The sequence below is a fragment of the Halichoerus grypus genome, chromosome 1 (genome assembly GCF_964656455.1).
Source record: "Halichoerus grypus chromosome 1, mHalGry1.hap1.1, whole genome shotgun sequence".
Lineage (NCBI taxonomy): Eukaryota > Metazoa > Chordata > Mammalia > Carnivora > Phocidae > Halichoerus > Halichoerus grypus.
Window position 1 is genome coordinate 207,491,982 of NC_135712.1, and position 20,595 is coordinate 207,512,576.

The following is a 20,595-nucleotide window of genomic DNA, read 5'->3' on the forward strand; positions in this document are numbered from 1 at the left end:
CCCCATGATTCTGGATGTTCCCCCTAATCAGGGAGTAGACGGGCCTGACTTGGGCAGGGGATGAAGCCTCCTTTCCCACCTCAAGACAAATATTTTCTGACTTAATGGGATCCCTAACATCCGTGAACAACCTTCCCCCGTTACTAGAAACATTTCTGAATCAGGGGGACCTTTGGGCCCATCTGTGTCTTTTCCATCTGACTCGAGAGAACATTTTGTCCTTCCCTATCCTCAGGACCTACAGCTCTCCAAGGTATTTTAAAGAAAGGACACCGGCTGAATTTAACTTGCCATCTCAACTCTTGTGTTCCTTCTGATGTAGGAGTGTGTGGGCGCACTGGCTCAGATGCAGCGAGGGTGCGGGTGTGTTCAGGATGTGGATCTGGGGCTGGGTGTGTCCAACAGCCACAGAAGGGGAGTGAGCCAGTCGGCTGGTCATGCAGCCAATTCAGTGGAGGCCCTTCTTGGGGGCAATCCTGTGGGACCCTGACACAGGACCTAGGACCCACGCATGTGCAGAACAGCCCCGGGGCGCCGTGTCTGTACACACCAGTGCAGCCAGAAGGGTGCTGCAAAGTAGAAGCTACATTTTTAAAGTAGGCTCCATACCCAATGTGGGACTTGAACTCACGACCCCAAGATCAAGAGTCGCATGCTCTACCGACTGAGCCAGACAGCCAGGTGCCCCGTTCTAGGGGGAAGCTACTGGCAGCTTGGGTTTGAGCCTGTTTCCCCATCTGAAAGGGGGACACTGCCCCTCCCCTCTCACACTGATGTTCTGGGATGTGATGTCTGGAATGGCTGTTCCTGAGCACACTGAGCCTTCGTGTGCAGCAACTGTCCCTTCCTGGGCCCCGCGCCCCCAGAGAGCAGAATGCGGCAGGGCTGTTACAAAGGCGTTTAGTTTATTCTCCTCATCAGTGTCACTGATATTCTCATGGTTCACATTTCCCAGTGCGGCTCCTCTCCTTACAGTAGTTAATGTGCAATCTCACTTACGGGCCCGGGGAGTGGGGGGTCGGCCCAGGGCGGGGAGGGCGTTGGCACTTCACACGGACAGGGCGGGCGGTCTGTCCTGCGTGAAAGAGGCGGGTGAGTGGGCGGCCAGGGGAGGCGGAGGGGGGGGGGCCCACAGTCTTTTTTTTTTTTTTTTTTTTGCGTTGGTTGGTGATTCTCCATTCGTGCTCCTCCCTGGGCTGCCCGGGGTGGGGGGACCATGCAGCTCAGAGCAGGGCAGGGGAGGGGAGGGAGAGAAGGAAAAGCAGCAGGCCGCCCAAGAGGTGGGGAGGGCGGGGTGGGAGGGGCGCAGGGGTGGCTCCTGGGGTAAGGCACAACCCTGTCTTTGGCTCTCCTGGTGAGGAGTTTCCTCCCCTGCACCCCTGCCCGGCCCCTCCCCTCCCCTCCCCCCACCAAACACACAGTCCCGGGAGCCAGGGGCACCTCCTGGGGTCCCTGAAATGAGAGGGCTCTGCCACCCAACCCAGTGCTGCAGGGGCTTGGAGGAGGGACAGGGGCAAGCCCCACCCGAGGACAAGGCAGGGAGGGGCTGGGCAGGGGCCTGTCCAGGACAAAGGGGTGGGGAGGGAGAAGACCCCAGTCCCAGAGAGCTGGCCCCTGCTAAGGCCTGGAAGGAGGGGAGCGCCTAGGGACTCCTTCCTTGTGGGCTCTGCCTGGAGCCCTGGCAGGCCCCTCGGCCTTGGCCAGCCCGGCAGCTTGCCAAGTGACCAGGATATTGTGCTTTGGGATCGATGCTGGGGTAGGATGTCAAGGCCAGGACAAGGGCGTGGGGGAGGTGCGACTAAGGTGCTTGTGCTTTAGCTGGGGCGTCGACTCCCCCCATACACTGGGCCAGCTGAGGGCTAAGGTGCAGGGGCCAGGCCAGGAAAGCAGAGTGCCAGGACCCTGGCCAGACCAGACACCCCCCCACACCCCCACAATGAGATGTCAGGAGGGACCCCCTCACAGACCGGTGGGGGCTGCTGGGCGGTGGGGGAGGCCTCCAAGTCAGATTCCAAAGGTCCCGTCAGGGCTGGCCAACCCCCGCCCCACCTCCGGCAATCCCCCTGCCTCTGGAGAGGCCGCTGGGAGCAATGGGAGCAATGGGCCGGTCAGACCGGGGAGGAGACGAGAGGCAGTGGGGACGGGGCTAAAGAGAAAAAGGTGAAAATTGTGAAGAAAGGACACCCAGTGTGGAGGGGACAGGGAGTTAAAAAAAAAAAAAAAAGAACCCTCCAGAGTTCACATGTAAAACTCAAAAAAACAAAACCCCTCGCGCTGGGCGAGGATCTAAAGAGAGGAATGGTTAGAGAAAATTCTGCAAACTGCTAACAATGGAAGCAGGCCCTGCCTCGTCCCCAGAAGCTGGGCTCAGCCAATGGGCCAAGGCCACGGCCACCCTTCAAATGGAGCCCCGCTGGAGAGCAGCGGAGCAAGGGGGGGACCTGGTCAGACCCACAGGAGCCCAAGCAGAGGCCCGGCCAAGTCCCCACCTCAGAAATGCGCACCCACACTCCACACACACGCACGCATTCAGCCCGCCCCCAGCCCCCACCCCGTCCTGCCTGCCACGTCCCCGGGGACCGAAGGGGACATCAGACACAGTCCCGTTGGTTTGAAAAATAAAAGGAATCTTATACTTCAATATTTCATTAGCTAAAAAAATGCTTTAAAAAGTATGTACAGGGGGCAGGGCGGGGGGTGGTGGTGGGGGAAGGGCAACAGCCCCCCAGCCTGCTCCCCTGACTTCCAGCCCTGGCCCTACTGCCTCTCATATCTTCATTTGTTTAAAAGCACAACTTCTACACACACACGCGCGCACTCACACGCACACACTTCTGTGAGCCCAGGAAACCTCTCGTTCTATTCGCCGAGACCCTCGGTCTGCCCCCAAGAGCCCCCGACTCGGGACCTGCCCCTCTCAGGCCCCAGGAGACAGACGGGGGCAACAGAGGTGGGCACGGGGTGGGGGAGAGAGAAGGGCACTGGGCCCACCACCACCCACCACCTTAGGTCAATGGTGGAGTTCCTCTGAGCCTCGGTTCCCTCAGCTGTGAAATGGGCAGTCCCCTCAGCCTCGCCTACCCCAGCCCCCAGGCGCAGGGACAGACGAGGGAGACAGGAAGGCGCTTTTGGAAACATGGAAGCACTGGGAGGTGGTGGCAGGAGGGGTCCTGAGAACCCTGGGGCCCCTGCAAGTCCCAAGGGGGTGCAGCAAGGGGCCCAGGGCCTGGGGAGGGGGCCTTCCTGAGCCCCCCAGGCCGGCCCCTCCCCACACCCGGCCTGGTGAGTGGGGAGACCACAGCTGGGGGTTAGGGGAGGGGGAGCGGAGGCCCCCCGACGGTGCCCGAGCGCACGAGAGAGGCAGCGCAGAGCCCGCACCAGCTGCTGCCCTCTCCTAGCCGCTCAGATGGGGGTCGGAGAGTGGGATGGGGAGGCAGAGGGGCTGGGAGCATGCAGCGCCCCCCGCGGGTCCTGGGGAGGGACAGACAGTAGCTCGTGACCAAGATGGTGGGCGGGTGTGACGGGGGGGAAGGGAGGGGAGTGTGACGGCCCCGCGGGGAGGGTCCGGTGGTAGTTACTGGAGGGCCTCGGCCGAGGGGCCGGCCTCGCCGTCGTGGCTGGCCGTCTCGAAGCTGTGCTCCACGCCCATCATGTCCGGCTCTATCTTGCCCGTGTCGCTGATGAAGGTGGTGTAGGCGTCGCCCTCGGCCATGAGCACCTTGAGCTTGGGGATCCAGCTCTTCCGCACAACGCGGCGGGCATTGGTGCACATGTCAGCTGCGATGGCGTTCATCTCGCTCTCCTTGAAGTTGGGAGCGAAGTTCTGGCAGTAGTCTGTGAGGGCAGAGTCGATGGCTCAGGCACAGCGTGGCCCTGGCCTCTCACCTTGACGACAGACACTCGGCCACACTACTCCTTGATGCCCAAACACACGCACACACACATGCACGCGCGCAACACCCGAACCCCCCTCAAGAGGTGATGGAATGGAGGACTCGCAAGCCAGGACACTAAACCACATCAGCTGGCCCCATGCCTGACTGAGCTCGGCCACGCATGGGGCTTGAGAGGGTGGCCCAGTGCTCTTGAAAAACCTGGGTCATTTGCCAGAATTTAGGAATGGGAAGATGCCACGTGAAAACCTAGACCTCCCTCCCGACAAATGGCTGGGGCCTGGCTGCTTCATCGCTCCCACGACTCCCAAAGGACCACCCCCCCCACTATGAAGAAATCTCTGACCCATCCCAGCCCTCTTCCCGACAAGTCCAGACTGAGCCTCAGAATCCTTCTTAACACTAACCCCCACCCACCTATCAGCGAAGAGGACCAGCTGCCTGGCCCAGACCCCACCCCAGCCTGACTCCAGAAAGCCAGACACTCACACTTGACAGCGTGCAGGACGCGACTGTCCAGCGGTTTGCGGCTGGGGTTGTTGGAGGAAGAGCGGATGCCGGTGCCACAGCTGTTAGCCAGCGTGTTCCTGAGGTGGGGGGCACGAGGGAGGGGAGTCAGGCCCCCTGCGGCGGGGGGGCCGGGGGCAGCCCCCCTCCCCTCCATCCGGGCTCTGGGAGGGCCTCACCGGTCAAAGAAGGAGGCCAGGAGGCGCCGCAGCAGGACCTTGTGCCGCGTGCCCGCGCTGACGTGGCAGTTCATGAGCTGCGCCCTCGTGATGTACACGTTGGTGCCTGGAGTGGGGAGCAGGAGGGTGGCCGGGGGCCCCAGACTGCCACGTTCCCCACTTGGCCAGGCCCTGGCCTGGGCCCGGCCAAGACGCTCCCTGACAACTCGCCCCAGCATGGCCTCGTCAGCGATCAGGAAAGGACAGCTGGTGGTGCCACTGTCCACGGGGCACCTACAACATGCCGAGCCCTGCTTGCGCATGTGTGGCTTTTGCCCACACAACCACCTGGGCATCAAAAAGAACAGGCAGTGGAAGCTCACACCAAGGCACCCTGACGCCAAGATCCTTAACCGCTCTGTTAGTCAACCCTCCAACCACCCTATGAAGCCGCTCATCTCCCCGTGTGGCCAACGATGCCAGCCAACGCTCATACCAGCCTCTGGGGTGGAAACCTGGAGGCCACTCTCTGGCACGTATCAGTGCCGGGGCGGGGGGCGGGGGGGTCAGCTGCCCTAGGACACAGCCAGTGGGTGGCAGCAGGGGTGGGGTTGGACCCCAAGTCCCTGGCTCCTAACCACCACCCCACAAGCCACTGGCTCGGAGGGCACAGAGGCCCAACATGGGAGGAAGCGGGGAATCTGGGCAGGAAGTGATGCTGGCCCACCTGTCACCAGCTCCAGCTTCTCGGAGGGGTCACCCTCATCGTAGAGCTTGGGGTGGCAGCGGTTGCCAATCTGGTTGATGAGCTCAGCTGGGAGAGACGCCAGGTCTTGCCGTACCCGGATGCGATTCCGGGACTCGGGGGCCACCTGCTCGGGGAGGGCCTCCACCTTCTCGGCTTTGTGGGGGGTGGGCAGAGAGCAGCATGTGTCGGGGACGGGATGGGGGGGGGCTGCCGGGGGGAGGGGGGGTGGGAAGCAGGGGCCGGGCTGGGGAGGGGTGGGCAGGGCGGGCACCTCACCTGTCTGGCCAACATTCATCATGCTGTACATGGTGTACATGTTGCAGATCTGCCGGTACTGCTCGTCCGTGCCCTCCTCGCCTGCGTCCTCCTCCTCGTCCTCCTCGTTGTGGTAGGAGCCAGGGCTGTCGCTGGTATAGGCGCTCGAGGTGCCCGGGCTGGTCCGCTCTGACGTGCTGGGCCCGCTCACCATGCCCCCTGCCGCCGCCGCCCCCCCGGCCGGCTGCCCAGTGCCGGCCCCCGCCGCCGCCGCCACAGCCCCCCCGGCCGGCTGCGCCGCCGCCACCACCGGGGCCTGCTGGGGCGGCCGGTTGGCAGCCAGGTCCGGTGTGGAGAACTTGGCCATCTTGCGGCTGCCATTGCCGCCACCGCTGCTGCCGCTGTCCCACAGCCGCTTGGCCACCGGCGTGCACTGCACGGAGTCCGACTCCTGCTGCTCCGTCTTGACCCGGGACACGAGGGGCAGCGGGGTGCCACAGGCCGGCCAGCTTGACGTCTGCGCCACAGGGCTCTGGGGCTCGGACGACGGGGCCTCCTCGGCGTGCAGGCCCTGCGAGTCGCAGCTGGGGGAGCTCACCTTGAGGAAGAACTCGGTGCCCTTCTCCATGATCTCCTGGATCTGCAGGAAGCCGGCCGTGTACATGAGCAGGAACTGGTCGCCCACGTTCATGCTCAGCCGGCCCGTGTAGCAGAAGCTGAGGATCCGCTGGAAGGACTGGGGCTGCACGGCGGCCGGCAGCTCCACCACCGCGCTCCGGCTGCTGTTGAACAGGTCCCGGAAGTAGGAGCTGCTGGCCGCCAGCACGGCCCGGTGGGCTTTGAAGGCGTGGCCCTTGACGACCACAGACACGTCACAGTACAGGCCCTGCAGCCGCTGCTCGTTCAGACACTCCAGGATGCTGTTGCCGAAGTTCGGGATCTCCATCTGCAGGGTCTGGGCCATGGCGGCAGCTGCACGGGGGAGGGGGGGACAGGGGCGAGACAGACGGAGACACGGGGTCAGGCAGCAGACTCGGCGCACCCCTCTCACGACCCTCACCTGCTGCAGGGAGACACGTGGGGGCAGACATCCACAGGGTGAGAATCGCCCGGTGCCACCCACACCCTCGGTCCCGGCACAGACTGGCCTCTAGGACAGACTGTCAAATCAGTCATGTCAGCTCCAGGCCCGGGTGGCTGCCGGCTGTCCCTTGCAGACAAGGGGCGGGCAAAAGCATACTTACACGTGTGTGTCTGAACACGAAATGAGTTAACACAGTGTGAACTCCATGAGCGTTAACCATCACGAGCACGACACGCACGGTTAGGTAACTCTGAAGGGCACTGGCACCGAAACCCCCAAGGGGCAGGGGCATCAGAGTCTTCACACTGCGTCCGCAGCACTGAGCCCGTGACCCCCGATCACTGCTGGCTGAATGACTGAATGACCACTCAAGAAACCCTGAGGCTGCACGGGAACATCACTAGTCGGCAGGGATAATGCAAATGCACACCACAACGAAACACCATTTCATACCAGCTAGGCTGGCGAGAATAAAAAAGACAGACAACAAGTGTTGGCAAGGAGGAGATCGGAATCCTCCTACACTGCGGGTGGGAATGTAAAATGGTGCGGTTGCTATGGAAAACAGTCTGGCAGTTCCTCAAATGATTAAACATGGAACTACCACATGACCCAGCAATTCCATTCCTCAGAATTATAGCCAAGAGAAATGAACACCTACATCCACAGAAACACCTGTACGTGAATGTATACGGCACCATTTGCGATCGCCAGAAAGAGGGGAACAACCCAAATGTCTGTCGACTGATGAATGGCTAAAATAAAATGAAATACGGTCCAACCATATAATGGAATATTATTCAGCCATATAAAGGAATGAAGCACTGATACATACTATTCTATGGGTGAACCTTGAAAACAATATGCTAAATGCAAGAAGGCAGACAAAAGAACTGTGTATTGTATGATCCCATTTATGTAACATGTCTAAAATGGGCAAATCCGGAGCCAAAACAAGCAGACTAGTGGTTGCCAGGGGCTAGGTGGGGTGAGGGGTGGCAAGCAGAAGGATGCGGGGGTTTCTTCTGGCCCTAACGTAAAATGGTCTAAAATTGTAGGCATACGCACCCAACTCTGAATATACCTAGTTTATCTTCAAACACCAGGGGTTTGAACTGTGTGGGTCCACTTATACGCAGAATTTTTCAATAGTTCAGGACTGTAAATGTATTCTCTCTTCCTTATGATTTTTTTTTTTTTAGTAATCTCTACACCCAAGGTGGGGTTCAGACTCACGACCCCAAGATCAAGAGTCCCATCTACTGACTGAGCCGGCCAGCAAATCTTAGGATTTTCTTAGTAACTTTTTTCTCTAGCTTATTTTATTGTACTTAACACATACAATATACAAAACACGTGTTAACTGACTGTTTATGTTATCAGTAAGGCTTCTGGTCACCTGTAGGCTGTTAAGTTTTGGGGGAGTCAAAAGTTGTATGTGGACCTTTGACTTCGTACGCGCACTGGTGGGGGTGTTAGTGCCCCTAACCCACTCGTCATTCAAGGTTCAACTGTACTAAAAACTGTTCAATTGTACACTTTAAATGGACTCCATGGTATGTGCATCTCAATAAAGCCGAGGAAGGAAGAAAGAAAGAATCCATACTTGCCATAAACACTCTTTTGATCCTGGTGATCATACTGCTTATTTACAAAAATAGATAGTATGTTCCATGCTCAGCACAGAGTCCGCCTGGGATTCTCTCTCCCTTTTCCTCTGCCCGCCCGCCCAAATACATAAGAATAATCTTTAAAAAAAAAAAAAAAAAAAAGGAACTGTCTGTGACCCTGCGCAGGGAGCGCGGGCACCTCTCAAATGTGAATTTCTGCAGCACAGCCTATTCCATCAGTGCACATTCCAGCACATTCCAATCCAGAACTGGGCATGTCCAATACTCCGAGAGCACTCATAAAAGGGCTCTGAAGGACAATGTGGCTTTACGACTATACCCATAGTAAAAGTGAGTCCCTGCAATTCTATTAAAATATAGAAGGCGGTGGTCCTGAATGGGCAGTGTGGGTATGAGAAGAGTCGGGCTGGTAAGGAGAAAGGAGGAAAGCAGGTGTGCAAAGGCCCTGGGGCAGGTACCAACTAGAGCCCCCAGCTGTTTCCCCTCATTCCCAGATTAGCTTTCATGCATCTTTCACATCTCTCATTGACTAGTGAGTCCATTCTGAGCTGCCTCCATGGGCGGAGCGCTGGGACACAGCGGCCCGATCTGGTACCCCCGGGCTCACAGAAGGCTGTACAGACGAAGAGAAGCAGCCATGCCCTCATGGACAAGTGCGTGCTGGCTCCAGAACCAACTCGCTCCTGAGAGCAGGAACTCAAATCTCTACTTCTCCGTTTGGAAACCAATGTTGGTAAGACCAACCCAATCGTGCAAATTCAGTCTGTCCTCACTAAGCTGCTACATGTGGTGGAACCCCGAGACACCAGCAGGCCCCGCCCCTCCCAGCAACCATGCTTCCAAAGAGCTGACAGGTGACCTGCAGGAAGTTCTTTGAACCCTCTTAGCAAACCTATGGGGCCGATTTCATACTCCCAGTTCTCAGATGGGAAAACCGAGGCCATGGGGAAGCTAAGAACTGTCCCAAGGTCATTGGTGAGTAAGTAGTAGGGACAAGATTCAAACCAGGGTCCGTGCGGGCATTGAAACTTGTGATTTCCCTGGGCTGTGCCCTTTGCCTCCTTGTCATCATCAAAATCACGGTCACTGCCAGGAAAAACAATTTACGGTCATCAGGGGGCGAGGCGGAGACAAGGACCCTCCCATCAGAAGGAGCACACTCCTTCCAGGGCCTCAAACTCAGTGCCAGATGGGCTAGAAGCTGACCCTCTGTTTGGAGACAGGAGAAACTGAGGCACTGAGTGCAGGCAAAGGACAGAACCCAGAGCCTGCTCCAGGGGCCTCACAGCCCCAACCCAACTCCCAAGGCTGCCAAAATGAAGCCGCTCCAGGTACTGGGGCCCAAGTGACCAGAGTCAAGGGGGTCAAGGGAGAGGCTAGCTCCCAGTCCCTGAAAGAGAGCTCTGGACCCCCAGCTTGGAAGGCTCCCACCGTAAGGGGGAGGACTGACACAGGGGAGGTCTGTGGTGGAGTCAGAGCACCTCCCAACCCCAGACCTGCTTTCAGATGCCAGCCCCTCACTTCTGTGCCTTGGTTTGTTCAGCTGTAAAATGGGGACTCATTCATCCAACCCACCCTGATAAACCGCACGGCTCAGGGGACACAGCTCTAAAGAAGACTGGCTGTCTCCACACGCAGTCGTCTAGTGGGGAGACACAGGGAGTGATACAACTGGGGTGTCACTGAGGGGCTGACTCTGGGAGTAAAGGCAAAGACACAGGGACAGAGAGCAACTGTCTGGGGCAGGAAGAAGTGCAGTGCAGTGTGGAGACCCCCAGGAAGCCAGTGCTGGCTCGAGGGGAGTGCAGGGGCAACAGGGCTGCTGGGAAGGGTGTGGGACAGGGGGTGCCTGGCCTGGTGAGGACAAATGTTTCTGGGAGCAGGGGGAAGCCTGGAGCAAGGGAGGCGCAGGCCCAGACCACCGGCGAACTCCCAGCAGCAGCGTGGAGAACAGAAACAGGTGAGACACTGAGGGCTGGACCAGTGGTGGGGGCAGGCGGCAGGGACAGGGACAGAGGGGACAGTCAGACTCACGAGTGAGCGGCTGCAAAGAGGGAGCACCAAGGCAAGACTAAACGACTCCAGTTTGGGACGCAGCAGCTGGTGGGGGCTGTGCTGCACCCAGGGGCTGCAGAGGGCATTCTGAGGGGTGCTCCCAGCCGTGTTCAGCACGCCAGGTGCTGCTGCAGGCGCTCTCCTCCGGGTCCCCTCCCCCCACTCCCCTCCGGGTCCCCTCCACGGGGGAGCGCTACGACTGCCCCACTTGATAAGCAGGGACTGAAGGGCAGCCCTGCTCCTTCCCCGGCAGCTGGCCTTCAGGGCCTGACCCCTCACTGGCAATCAGCACAGGCTGACCGATCAGGGCAAGCTCAGCAACAGGTGTGCGGAGGTCCCTGCGGTAACAGGAGGGAACACGCACAGGGAGGGGCCCCCGAGGGTAAGAGCCACCCGACATTCAGGCTGGGGTTCCCCAAGCCTTGTGAACCCCAGCCTCAGAGCCCAGCACCTAGGGCTTTGAAGCCTTTGACTAACCATTTGGGAGGGGAAGGGAGACAATTGGTACAAATGGCTCAAGCGATCAGTGCCCAGGGATCTCCCCTCCCCGCCCAGCGCAGGTCTTGAGTTGCAGAAACCCTTCATGGCCTTGTTGCCCCTGCAAGGACAGGGGAAAGCAAGGCCTTGGCTGGTTTTAGAAGCAGTAACAGGCCACCCCCAGCTTCCCCTCCCTCCTCTCATCCCTGGGCAACTACCCCAATCCAGTCCTCTGGACTCAGAAGGAACAGCTACCCTGGCTCTGCGTGAAGCCCCTTCCCCACACCAGCCCTGGGCGGGGGGGTGGGGGGGGTGGGGAGGACCACGGAGCCATAATGGGCTCCCAGAAAAAAACAGGTCTAACTAAGTACCTGCTACCTGGCCTCGGTCACCTGCTGCCTAGGAAGAGATGTGATGGAGCCAAGAGTTGGGGGTCTCTACACCATCCAACAATTCTGTCCCCACCAAGCACACTGCATGGCTCTCCCACCCAGCCAGGCCTTTGCCCAAGCTGTGCACCCTGCCTGTAGTCCCCTTTTCCTCCCACTGCCTACATCCTCCTCTCCCATGCTCCATCACCCCCGGCTCTGAGAATTCTCCGGACTAGAGATCCCCCCTTCTGCACACTCTCTCCACCACCCATCCACCGCGCCCTTATGCTTACCTCTGAGAACACTAAATCCCATTTGACTATAGACTCCGTTAGGGCACAAAACCATTTGAATCCTCTCTCCTCAGAACTTGGCATAATAGCCTGTCCATCTTCTGGGGTCTTCAGAACCCCCCAAGGGAAGGGGCAGCCCCCAGCCCTAAAGAGGGCCGAAGGGACCCTCCTAGCATCGCTAGTGTCCTGGCCACAAATGTGAGCAGGTCTCCCAGTGAGATGCAAGGGCCCAGCACACGGTTTCCATGACCTCCCAAGTCACTCAATAAATATTTGCCAAGCGCCTGCCTGGGGCATGAAGTGCCTGGGAGCCTGGGGCAGGCCAGGACTGAGACAAGGCCTGCCTCCAAGGGCTCATGGTCCAATGGGGAATGTGGCCATACATCCAGAGTCACACAGATTAACATGCTGCATACCTGGGCCTCTGATCTTGCCCAGAAGAGGTGACATTAGAGCGATATTGGGGGGGGGGTCTAATGAGGCAGTAGTGGGATGGGAGCGTAGCCCTCAATGTCCGGGGAAGTCATGCAGAGCCCTGGGGGAGGAGCAGGCATGGTCTTTCCAGAAACTAAAGGTAAATAAAGGCTGATGCTGCGCTCCATCCTTGGTCAACCTCTCTCCTCCTGGGGATTGAACCCAGACTCAGGGCTCTGCTCTGGACCAAACTGTGCCCCTCACCCCAACGCGTATGTTGAAATCCTAACCCCCAACGTGTCTGTATTTGGAGATACAGTCTTTAGGAGGTAATTAAGATTAAACAAGGACATAGAAGTGGGGCCCTGATCTGCTAGGACTGGTGTCCTTAGAGGTTTCTCTCTCTAAGCACGCGCACCAAGGCCCAGTGGGCACACCTGATCGCAGACCTCCAGCCCCCAGAACCGTAAGCACTGTCTGTTGCTTAAGCCACCCAGTCTACAGCGTTTTATCACGGCAGGCTGACTCAAGACAGGCTGGAAGTACCATCCACTCACCTCCAACTGCCCCATGGAGCCCCTGGCCTGGACTTCCTGTGGGTGCCGGGCCTGCAGATGTCCCAGATACCAACTCAACGTGCCGACAACCCAACTCCGCCCCAGTCCGCTGGCCGTAGCTGTTGCCAGCTCCAGCCCTCCTCGCTCAGGACAAGACCCTCAGATTCGACCCCAAACTCTTTCAAAACCAGTTTTCACCCCCGGCTCTCGGACTTCCTAGCATGCGGTCTCGGAGATGGCCACAGCTCCTCATATCCTCCCAGTCGTAACCTGGCTCAAACTTCCCAAGACAGAACCTCTCCCATGGGGCGCCTGGGTGGCTCAGTCGTTAAGCGTCTGCCTTCGGCTCAGGTCATGATCCCAGGCTCCTGGGATCGAGCCCCGCATCGGGCTCCCCGCTCAGCGGGAAGCCTGCTTCTCCGTCTCACACTCCCCTTGCTTGTGTTCCCTCTCTCGCTGCCTCTCTCTCTGTCAAATAAATAAAAAAAAAAAAAAAAAAAAAAGAACCTCTCCCAACCCCGACTCTATGCTTCTCCGGCTTGATTTGTCCTCCCTGGCGCTTCCTGCCATCTAGCTAACTAGATGCGTCTTGGGCTTTGTGTCACCTCCACCAGGGCACGGTGCCTGCCTCTCTGGTTCATATCGCGGTGTCCGCTGTCTCTAGATCAGATCAGCACACGATGGGTGCTCAATAGTTGTTTGTGGAATGAAGAATTATTGCCATTACTTCCAACCTCACTCCCTGTTTTGTTCCACGTTAGCGTGAGTCCAACAGTGTGACTCAGAAAAAGTCTCTAAGCTGGGCCCGGAGTGCCATCCACGCCACAGGGGCGGTCCCCAGGGCCAGTGCGGAGGGGGCTGCGCAGACAGGTGCCCTCCTCTGGCAGCCGCACCAGGTGGGCGGCCCGCAGTCAGGGTCCCGCTCTGGGCTCGGTGTAACAGAGGTTTGGATTCCCACCAACTGCTCACACTACCGGCCGATCATGCCCGGGTGGGAGTGGAAACTGCCAGTGGTCTGGAGAGGGAGCCCCAAATTCCCCGGGCAGCAGAAGCTAGGGGTACAGACGTATGACACCACCACGGGCTGTCTTTCCCGCTGACCTTCCAGGGAAGCAGCGAGCTGCCCAGGGACACGTAAGCCAATTAAGGGAAACCACCAACTCCAAGTAGAAGAACCAAAAGCCCTTGGAAAGCCCCACAATCCTTCATGTAGCTCAGCGTGCAGTCAGAGTAAAGGGGGGGGGGTGGGAGGACACACACCCCCACCCCCAGGCTGCTGAGGAGGCTTCCTGGCCCAGAGCCATTCGGACCCTCTGTAGGAGCTGAATTGGAAGACAGCTTAGGCAAACACTTGCTAGCGAAGAACAAAGTGTTATCTGACTGTACAGATCCCTACTGTCTGCATTTTTTTTTAACTTTTTATTTATTTATTTTTGTAATCTCTACAACCAACGTTGAAGCTGGAACTCGTGACCCCAAGGTTAAGAGTCCCAAGATTAAGAGTCGCATGCTCTTCAGCCAGGCGCCCCCCTGCTGTAGGCATTTTTAAAGTACGTGCACATTTAATTCATTCTCTTTTTCCCCAAAAAGCTGCCATTAAATCCACGGTGGGTGACAGGGTTTGTGACAGAATTTGTGACAGGGTGATAGCTGGCAATTAGCATTCACATCGCCCCTGCGGTGCACGGTGCCTGGCAAGGGCTCGGATTATACTTCTTGCTAGTTTCTGAGGCAGAAATGACTCTTCCCGCCATTTTCTGGGTGAGGAGAGCAAGGCCCAGGAACTCACCGAGGCCGTGTCTGGCTCCTGTCCCAGAATCCAGAGGTAACAGCAGCTGAGGCTTCCTGACCATGGCTGGCCCCTGCCAAGCTCATGCTTTACGTGGTCCCATCGCTCCCCAAGGCACATAGCTACTGTGGCCAGACCCATTTTGTGGACGGGAAAACTGGGGCTCAGAGAGGCCAGAGCCAAGAAGGGAAGCCAAGACAGGCCAAGGCCAGAGCTGGGGCTCTTTACCCTCACTGGATGTGTCTCTCCAGAAATGGGGTCCTGGGTGCCCTCTGAGGGCCAGACGGGGTGCTGCTCCTTCTGCTCCCCTGGGGGAGGCCTTCTCCTCTGCCCAGCCTCCCCTAGCCACTTTCCACCCTTCTTCCCCTCCCTGCCATCTCTGAGGATGAGCAGTCTAGCCCAATGCTTCTCTCTCTCTCCTCCCACTCCCTCCTTGCAGCCCTGGGGAATCTGGCCTGGGTCTGCAGCAGCTCCCCCACCCCCCACTGGCCCACCTTTCTGAGTTAACACCCTAATCCCTGGGGCCTTCAGACTTGAAGGACCTGGTGGCAGTAGCCACGCTAAGGGTGGTGAAGGGAGCGGCAAGCGTGAAGGCCCTGAGGGGACACCCGTGCAGCTGATGAAGGAGGCTGGTAGGGCCACAGGGCACATGGCTACTGGGATGGGGCTTGTTGACAGGTGCTGGGAGACCATGCGGGGCCTCAGCAGGGCCTGAGAATCTGAATCCTATTATCCTGCCCGAAGCTCAAAGCTTCCTGCTTAGAACTGTGCTTCCCTTCCTCTATGCTGCCAGAAAACATGCACCCAGAGCAGTACTCGCCCCCTGACATCAGTCTTCCCAGCTATAGAATGGGCTGGATGGTGGCAGCTGCCGCACAAGGCTGTCTCAAGGGTTAAACCAGCAAGCCACATGGTAGATTGGTGCTTACCCTGCGACTGGTACCCAGTAACACCAGCTGTGATTATTTAGTTATGTCCCCTTCTATTCGTCCCAAGCCCCTTGCAGGGCTGTAAAGTCTCAGACAGCAGCGGAGACATCCTACACCACTTGCCAGCTCCCAGAACCTCATGCCATTTCGTGATCAATCGGGCAGTACTTCCTGGGTGCTCCCCACCGCCTTCCCAGTATCATCACACACCCCAGATGCCAACCGCTGCGTTCCGCATGGTAACAACACAGCGAGGATCCCCTGACCTTGGCCCTGCAGCCACTGGGGCCAGATCATTCTTTGGGGAGGAGAACTGCCCTGTACATTTTTTATGATGTTGAGCAGCATCCCTGGCCTCTACACCCACTAGAGGCCAGAACCAGCCCCGGCTGTGACAACTAAAAATGTCTCCAGACATTCCCCAAGCATCCCTTGAGAGGAGGCAGAATCATCCCTGATTGAGAACCACTGCTGCACAGGTGTGCCTGCTGGTCCCCACTTAACAGAGGAGGAAATGAGAGATGCCCAGGTCACAAACGAGGCCCAGGATCTCAGGGCCGAGCAGGGTGGTGCTAATGGTGGAAGCAGACTGTCCACTATACCATGTTTGCTCACCTTTGCCCAACCCCTGCTTAATTCAGAAAACAAAGTCGCTGTCCTCACAGGGGGCTCTTGGATCTCTAAGAATGCTGAGACCTTGACCGAAGGAGGCGGCACAGGAGAGATGGGACGATGACCACAACCAGACACTGGGCCCAACCTGTAACCGCCACCAGACCGGTCCCACTTCCCAACCCCTGCAGCTCGAAGGGCTCTCCAGGGGGAGACGGAGGGATGGCATTCTCAGCCAAGGGGACCCAGGAGCAGAGGCAGGGAGACGGGCCTGCACGCTCCTGCTAGGCACAATAAGCACCAAGGGCCTGGGGAAGGGGGGAAGGGTGATGAGGAGCCGGAAGGACCCAAGAGAGGAAGCACAGGCTGTTCAAGCACTGCCAACTTGTCTTCAAGCCCAGGAAGGAGGCTCATCGTCGCCTCAAACACAGGCTCCCTTCTCCATCACTGGCTCTGGCACTGACCCTGATGAACTCTGAGTCAGACCTGGCTGGACCAACCGCCAACGGATCCTCCAAGACCGACAGAAACTCAGCCGTCCTCACAGCCTGGCTCACTAGGGCTCCCCACTGCCTGGCCTGGGCCCCAGACTTTAAAAGGCCTGGATGCAGGCCAAGGCGTCTGGACTTTCAGCTGGGGGCAGTGGGGAGATCCAGAAGACCCTGAGACTGGGCGCTTTCCTGCAAATGGCACTAAGGGTCTTCCATCTTCACACTACGGTCACCCCTCACTCCTTCCCTCATGAGGACAAGATATTTAGAGTACTTAGCAGGAGGCTGGCACATGCTCAATAAAGGCTTTCAATGTGCTGTCCCCTCTGCCCAGAACATTCGCTCCTCCCTGCCCCAGCTTCCCCCACCAGGCTGATTTCTTCTTATTCAGGGTTCAGCTCTCCCACAAGCCTTCCCTGACCACCCAATTTGAAATTCTCCATCCCCCCTCCTCACCAGGATCTGTTATTCAGAGCTGCTCCCCTGGCCCCAGCAGGCAGTCGACACCCTAGGGAAACAAAACTGTCCCACAGGTCCCTTTACTTGTTGTACTTGCTATTTTGGCCTTCTTTGGCACCCCAGGTCTGTGTGCCCCTACGTCCTCACAAAAAAGCAGCTTCTGCCCTCCTCTGCCATCCACTCACCCCGGCCAGCACCCACCAGCCTCTGGCCCTATTCCAGCCATGTGAACAGAGGTAGCCATCCTTGTCCTCAGTACCCAGCCCTGAGCCCCAGTCTGTGCCACAGAAGCCAGCCTCGGCCCGACCAGGTAGGGGAAAAGCATCTTTAAGTGGGGCTGCGGCCCAGTCCCCCCCCGCCCCCCTTCCCAGAGCCAGAAGGCCAGCCAGGGAGAGGAGGAGAGCACGGCCCAGGTGGGATCAGTTCTAGGAACTACAGGGAGACTGGGGGAGGGCAGGAAATGAGGATGACAACCCATCATTAAACCCAGGCCTGGGAGATACCACTTCACCCAGCAGTCTGTGGCTCTTGCCTCAGGGGCTGAAGATCCCAAGTCAATGTTCCCAGGACACAATGGTAACAATTAGCCCAGAGAGAAGGAAGGAAAGCTGTGGTGGTCTGACCCGGGACCCAAAAGGGGAAAAGACAAACCAGGCAAGCAAAGCAAGATGCAGCTCTGGAGCCAGGCCCCATCCTCCTAACTGCCTCCCCTTGCCAGCCTATAGTTCCGTGACCCCTGACCTCTTGGCTCCCAGAAGGGGTGGGTGTGAAATGAGGTGTGACCAAGCCTCTGAGAAAGAAGCTTCCACTATTCCAGCCCTCTGGGACACACCAGAAAAACTGTCCACGAACGTACGGACCTATCCCTTGGAATGGGCAAGAGAAAAGGCCTGGGTACAGAACTCCCACCAGGCAATCCCGAACAGTGTGAGCTCCTCCAGTCATGCCCCTCAAAAGCCAGCCTGGGAGACTGTGGGTTTGAGCTGAGCGCCAGTCAATCCCAGTCTGCCACTGTCTAGTTGTGTGACCTGGGACAAGCCACCTGGAGCCTCAGCTTTCTCCTACCATGGAGAAGGCCTAAGCTGACCCAGTGGTGGTGAGCAATCAATGAGCTCATCCCAGGGCCTGACCCAGGAAGAGCACCCCACAGGCAGAGCCCTGGGGCCAGTAGCCCCAAAGGCCTGGACCAGGGTGTAAATACTGGTTTTGATCTCCTCAGTGGCCTGCCTTCTCCCCATCAGGAGCCTCTGAAACACAATGAACAGAGCTTTATAGGCTCACCTCCCCGTTCTTCACCTCTGGGAAGCTGGTGCCTGGGAGGCCACGGTATAAGATGGTGGCTGTGAGGTCCCATCCCTTAGGTTTGAGCCCCAAAGCTCTGCTCACAAAAAGGGGAGAAAAAATCTAGTATCCCAAGATACTCAGGTAAGGGCCGTTGGGCTACCTCTCTGCAAATACATATGCCCGAACTAGGTATTCTAGACTTTCTCAAGCTGCCCACACAAACACCCACCGGGTGGGCCAGCACCTTGGAAAAGCCAGCAGAGGCTCGTCCACAAGGTAGGTCGGAGACCCAGAGCCTGACTAGGATGAGGAAAAGAGGAAAGACCCCAGATCTGGCCCAGAGCTAACACCTGGTGGGGGAAGAGGTGGCATGTGCCTTTTGATCACACTAGTTTCTCGGGACGCCCCGTTTCGCGGCCACTAGCCTAGCGCAAAGGCGCTGCTTTCCCCCTCTCCCAAAGCTCCTACAGTAGTTCCTCAACCTACCTGATAGCCCCCATATCTGGCCTTCCCCCCACAACATCTCTCCAAGCCCTAACCTCATCTGACCCCTGCAAACATCTCTGGGATCTCCTATCAGCCCCCACCCGAACTAACTCCGCCCACACCCACCCTGCCCCACTTCCTGAGCTTCTCCTCAGCCGCCCCCAGGCTTGTAACCTGACCCACCCACCTCCTCCGGCGCCCGGACACTACCTGCGAGTCGGCCCCTCCCCGCCCCCCCTCCGGGCCCTTTCCCTCCGGCCGCGCCGCTCTCCCCTCCTCCCCCACTCGACCGACCCAAAGCCCGACTCCTCCTCCCCCTCCCCCCCGGCCTCCCCGGGCGCCTCCTCACTTTTCCTCCTCCGGCCCTCCAACTTCCCGGGCCTCCGGCACCTGCCCCGGCCCAGCCTCGCGCCTCCCAATCGCCGAGAGCGAGGTTGGGGGAAGGTCTGGGCCCGATCCCACCACCCCCAAACCCCACGGCCCGGCCCGGGACTGGACGCTCAAGGCCGCTAGTGAGGGCCGGGCCTCTCCGCACTCGCCGGTCCGGGGACGGTGCAGGTTGCGGACCCGGCTCCTTTTCTGTGGGAGGAGCCCCCACCCGGCCCTCCCCGCTCAGCCCTCAACCGGCCCTCGGATGCCCTCGGGCCGCCCCGGCGAGACGAGGCCGGAACCGGGCCTGGGGCGGGCCGCCTCACCTGCGCCGTGGCCGCGCTCCGGGGGCTCCCGGCGGGCTCCGCAGCGGCGGCTGGAGCCGGGCCTGGGCCCGGGGCGCGCCCCCCTGCGCCGGGGCCTCGGCCTCCGCCTCCGCGGCCTCCGCGGCCTCCGCCTCAGCAGCAGCGGCAGCCGCGGCGGCCATTCATTGTGGGCCAGGCCGCCCCAGCCGAGCGCCGAGCGAGCGCAAGCCGCGCCGCCGCCGCAACCCGGCCGGGGAGGAGCGGCCGCGGCCCCGCCCCCGCACCGCCCCAGGCCCCGCCCCCGAGGCGAGGCCAGCTGAGCGCCGAGAGCGTCCCTTCCTCCCATCTCCGTTTTCTGCTTTCATCTCCCGTTTTCTGCCTTCGCCCCTTTGGGTCCCCGCCAGTACCTTGGGTCTGCTGGAGAGTTCGACTCCCGACCCTTACACTTCCTACTTTCTCGACCTTGGACAAGTCTCTCTGCCTTTCGGAACATTCGTTTCCTGTAGAACGAAAACAACAATGAATTCTATTTATTGTGCCAGGCACTGTTTTAGGCTCTTTATGGGAATTATCTCGTTTAAACTTCACAGTAACATTTTTAAGTCGAAATCATAACACACTTGTACACACTTTATAGAAAGGCACACACAGCTGAAAAAAACCTGCTCAAGATCACCAGCAAGTAAGTGGTGGCAGGTGGCAGGAATCAAACCCAGGCTCAAGAATCGACAATAAAAGTTAACGATTTTATGTTTATGCCAAGCCAGATTCCGTTCTAGGCATTTAACCTGCACTAACTCGTTTAAAACTCACCACAACCCAGTAACGAACGTTAAAAAGTTCTGTCCATTTTGCAAATGGGCAAACTTAAGCATAGAGAGGGATAAGAACAAGTTGTGAGGCGAGCTGGGACTGGAACACAGGCAGTGCAGCCCATTACGCTCTCCTCCGGTCCTACACCAGTTAGAACCTATCGAGAGCTTATTACGTGAAGAGGGACTGCTTTGCACAATTTCCAGGCATTCTGTAGTTCAATCTTTGCTCTATATTGGAAACTAGCATTCTTATTTAGCAGATAAGGAAAGTGAAGCCCAGAGAGTTTAAGTAACTTGCCAAGACCATGTGGTAGGACTGGGATTCAAACTCAGTAAATCTGACTTCAGAGCCTTAATTGTTCCTGCAGAGTGGCCTGAAATAGTGTGCTTACAGCACTCAATACACAGAAGCCGATCAGTAGGTGTTGAATTTCTCCGCTTACCGCCCCCTTTCTGAGCCTCACCTTCCTCATCCGTGAAATGGGGCGAGTGACGCGTCCCCTCCCGGGGGAGCCGACGTGATTAAGGTTAAACACACTACTTTCCGAGCTTTCCGCCGTGCATTTTGATCCCGGCCACTAACTGTAGGTAGCATCGCTGATTGGCTAAAATC

General features: G+C 58.4%; 1 protein-coding gene across 3 annotated transcripts; it reads right to left on the reverse strand.

Annotated features, from left to right (window-relative positions):
* Positions 1-884: 884 nt before the first annotated feature.
* NACC1 (nucleus accumbens associated 1) lies at positions 885-20,591 on the reverse strand. Of its 3 annotated transcripts, XM_036110789.2 has the most exons (8): positions 20,447-20,591; positions 19,575-19,667; positions 5,583-6,533; positions 5,286-5,459; positions 4,580-4,685; positions 4,383-4,480; positions 3,579-3,834; positions 885-1,075 (listed from the first exon to the last, which is right to left on the reverse strand). In XM_036110789.2, exons 3-8 carry the CDS (start codon positions 6,523-6,525, stop codon positions 979-981), a joined length of 1,674 nt encoding a protein of 557 aa, XP_035966682.1. In that variant the 5' UTR covers positions 6,526-6,533; positions 19,575-19,667; positions 20,447-20,591; the 3' UTR covers positions 885-978. The 3 variants fall into 3 exon arrangements, with proteins under 3 accessions (XP_035966682.1, XP_035966681.1, XP_077910927.1); XM_036110788.2 differs by lacking the exons at positions 19,575-19,667; positions 20,447-20,591 and adding an exon at positions 19,189-19,406; XM_078054801.1 differs by lacking the exons at positions 19,575-19,667; positions 20,447-20,591 and having other exon boundaries at positions 885-3,834.
* Between the last annotated feature and the right edge of the window lie 4 nt (positions 20,592-20,595).

Bases quoted from the DNA above. Each gene is read 5' to 3' on its own strand.
- NACC1 (XM_036110789.2), bottom strand. From the start codon at position 6,525: ATGGCCCAGACCCTGCAGATGGAGATCCCGAACTTCGGCAACAGCATC. The intron at 3,835-4,382 runs GTGAGTGTCTGG...CTGCCCTCACAG, and splicing joins CGTCCTGCACGCTGTCAAGT to ACTACTGCCAGAACTTCGCT. The intron at 1,076-3,578 runs GTAACTACCACC...TCTTTCACGCAG, and splicing joins CCCTCGGCCGAGGCCCTCCA to GACAGACCGCCCGCCCTGTC.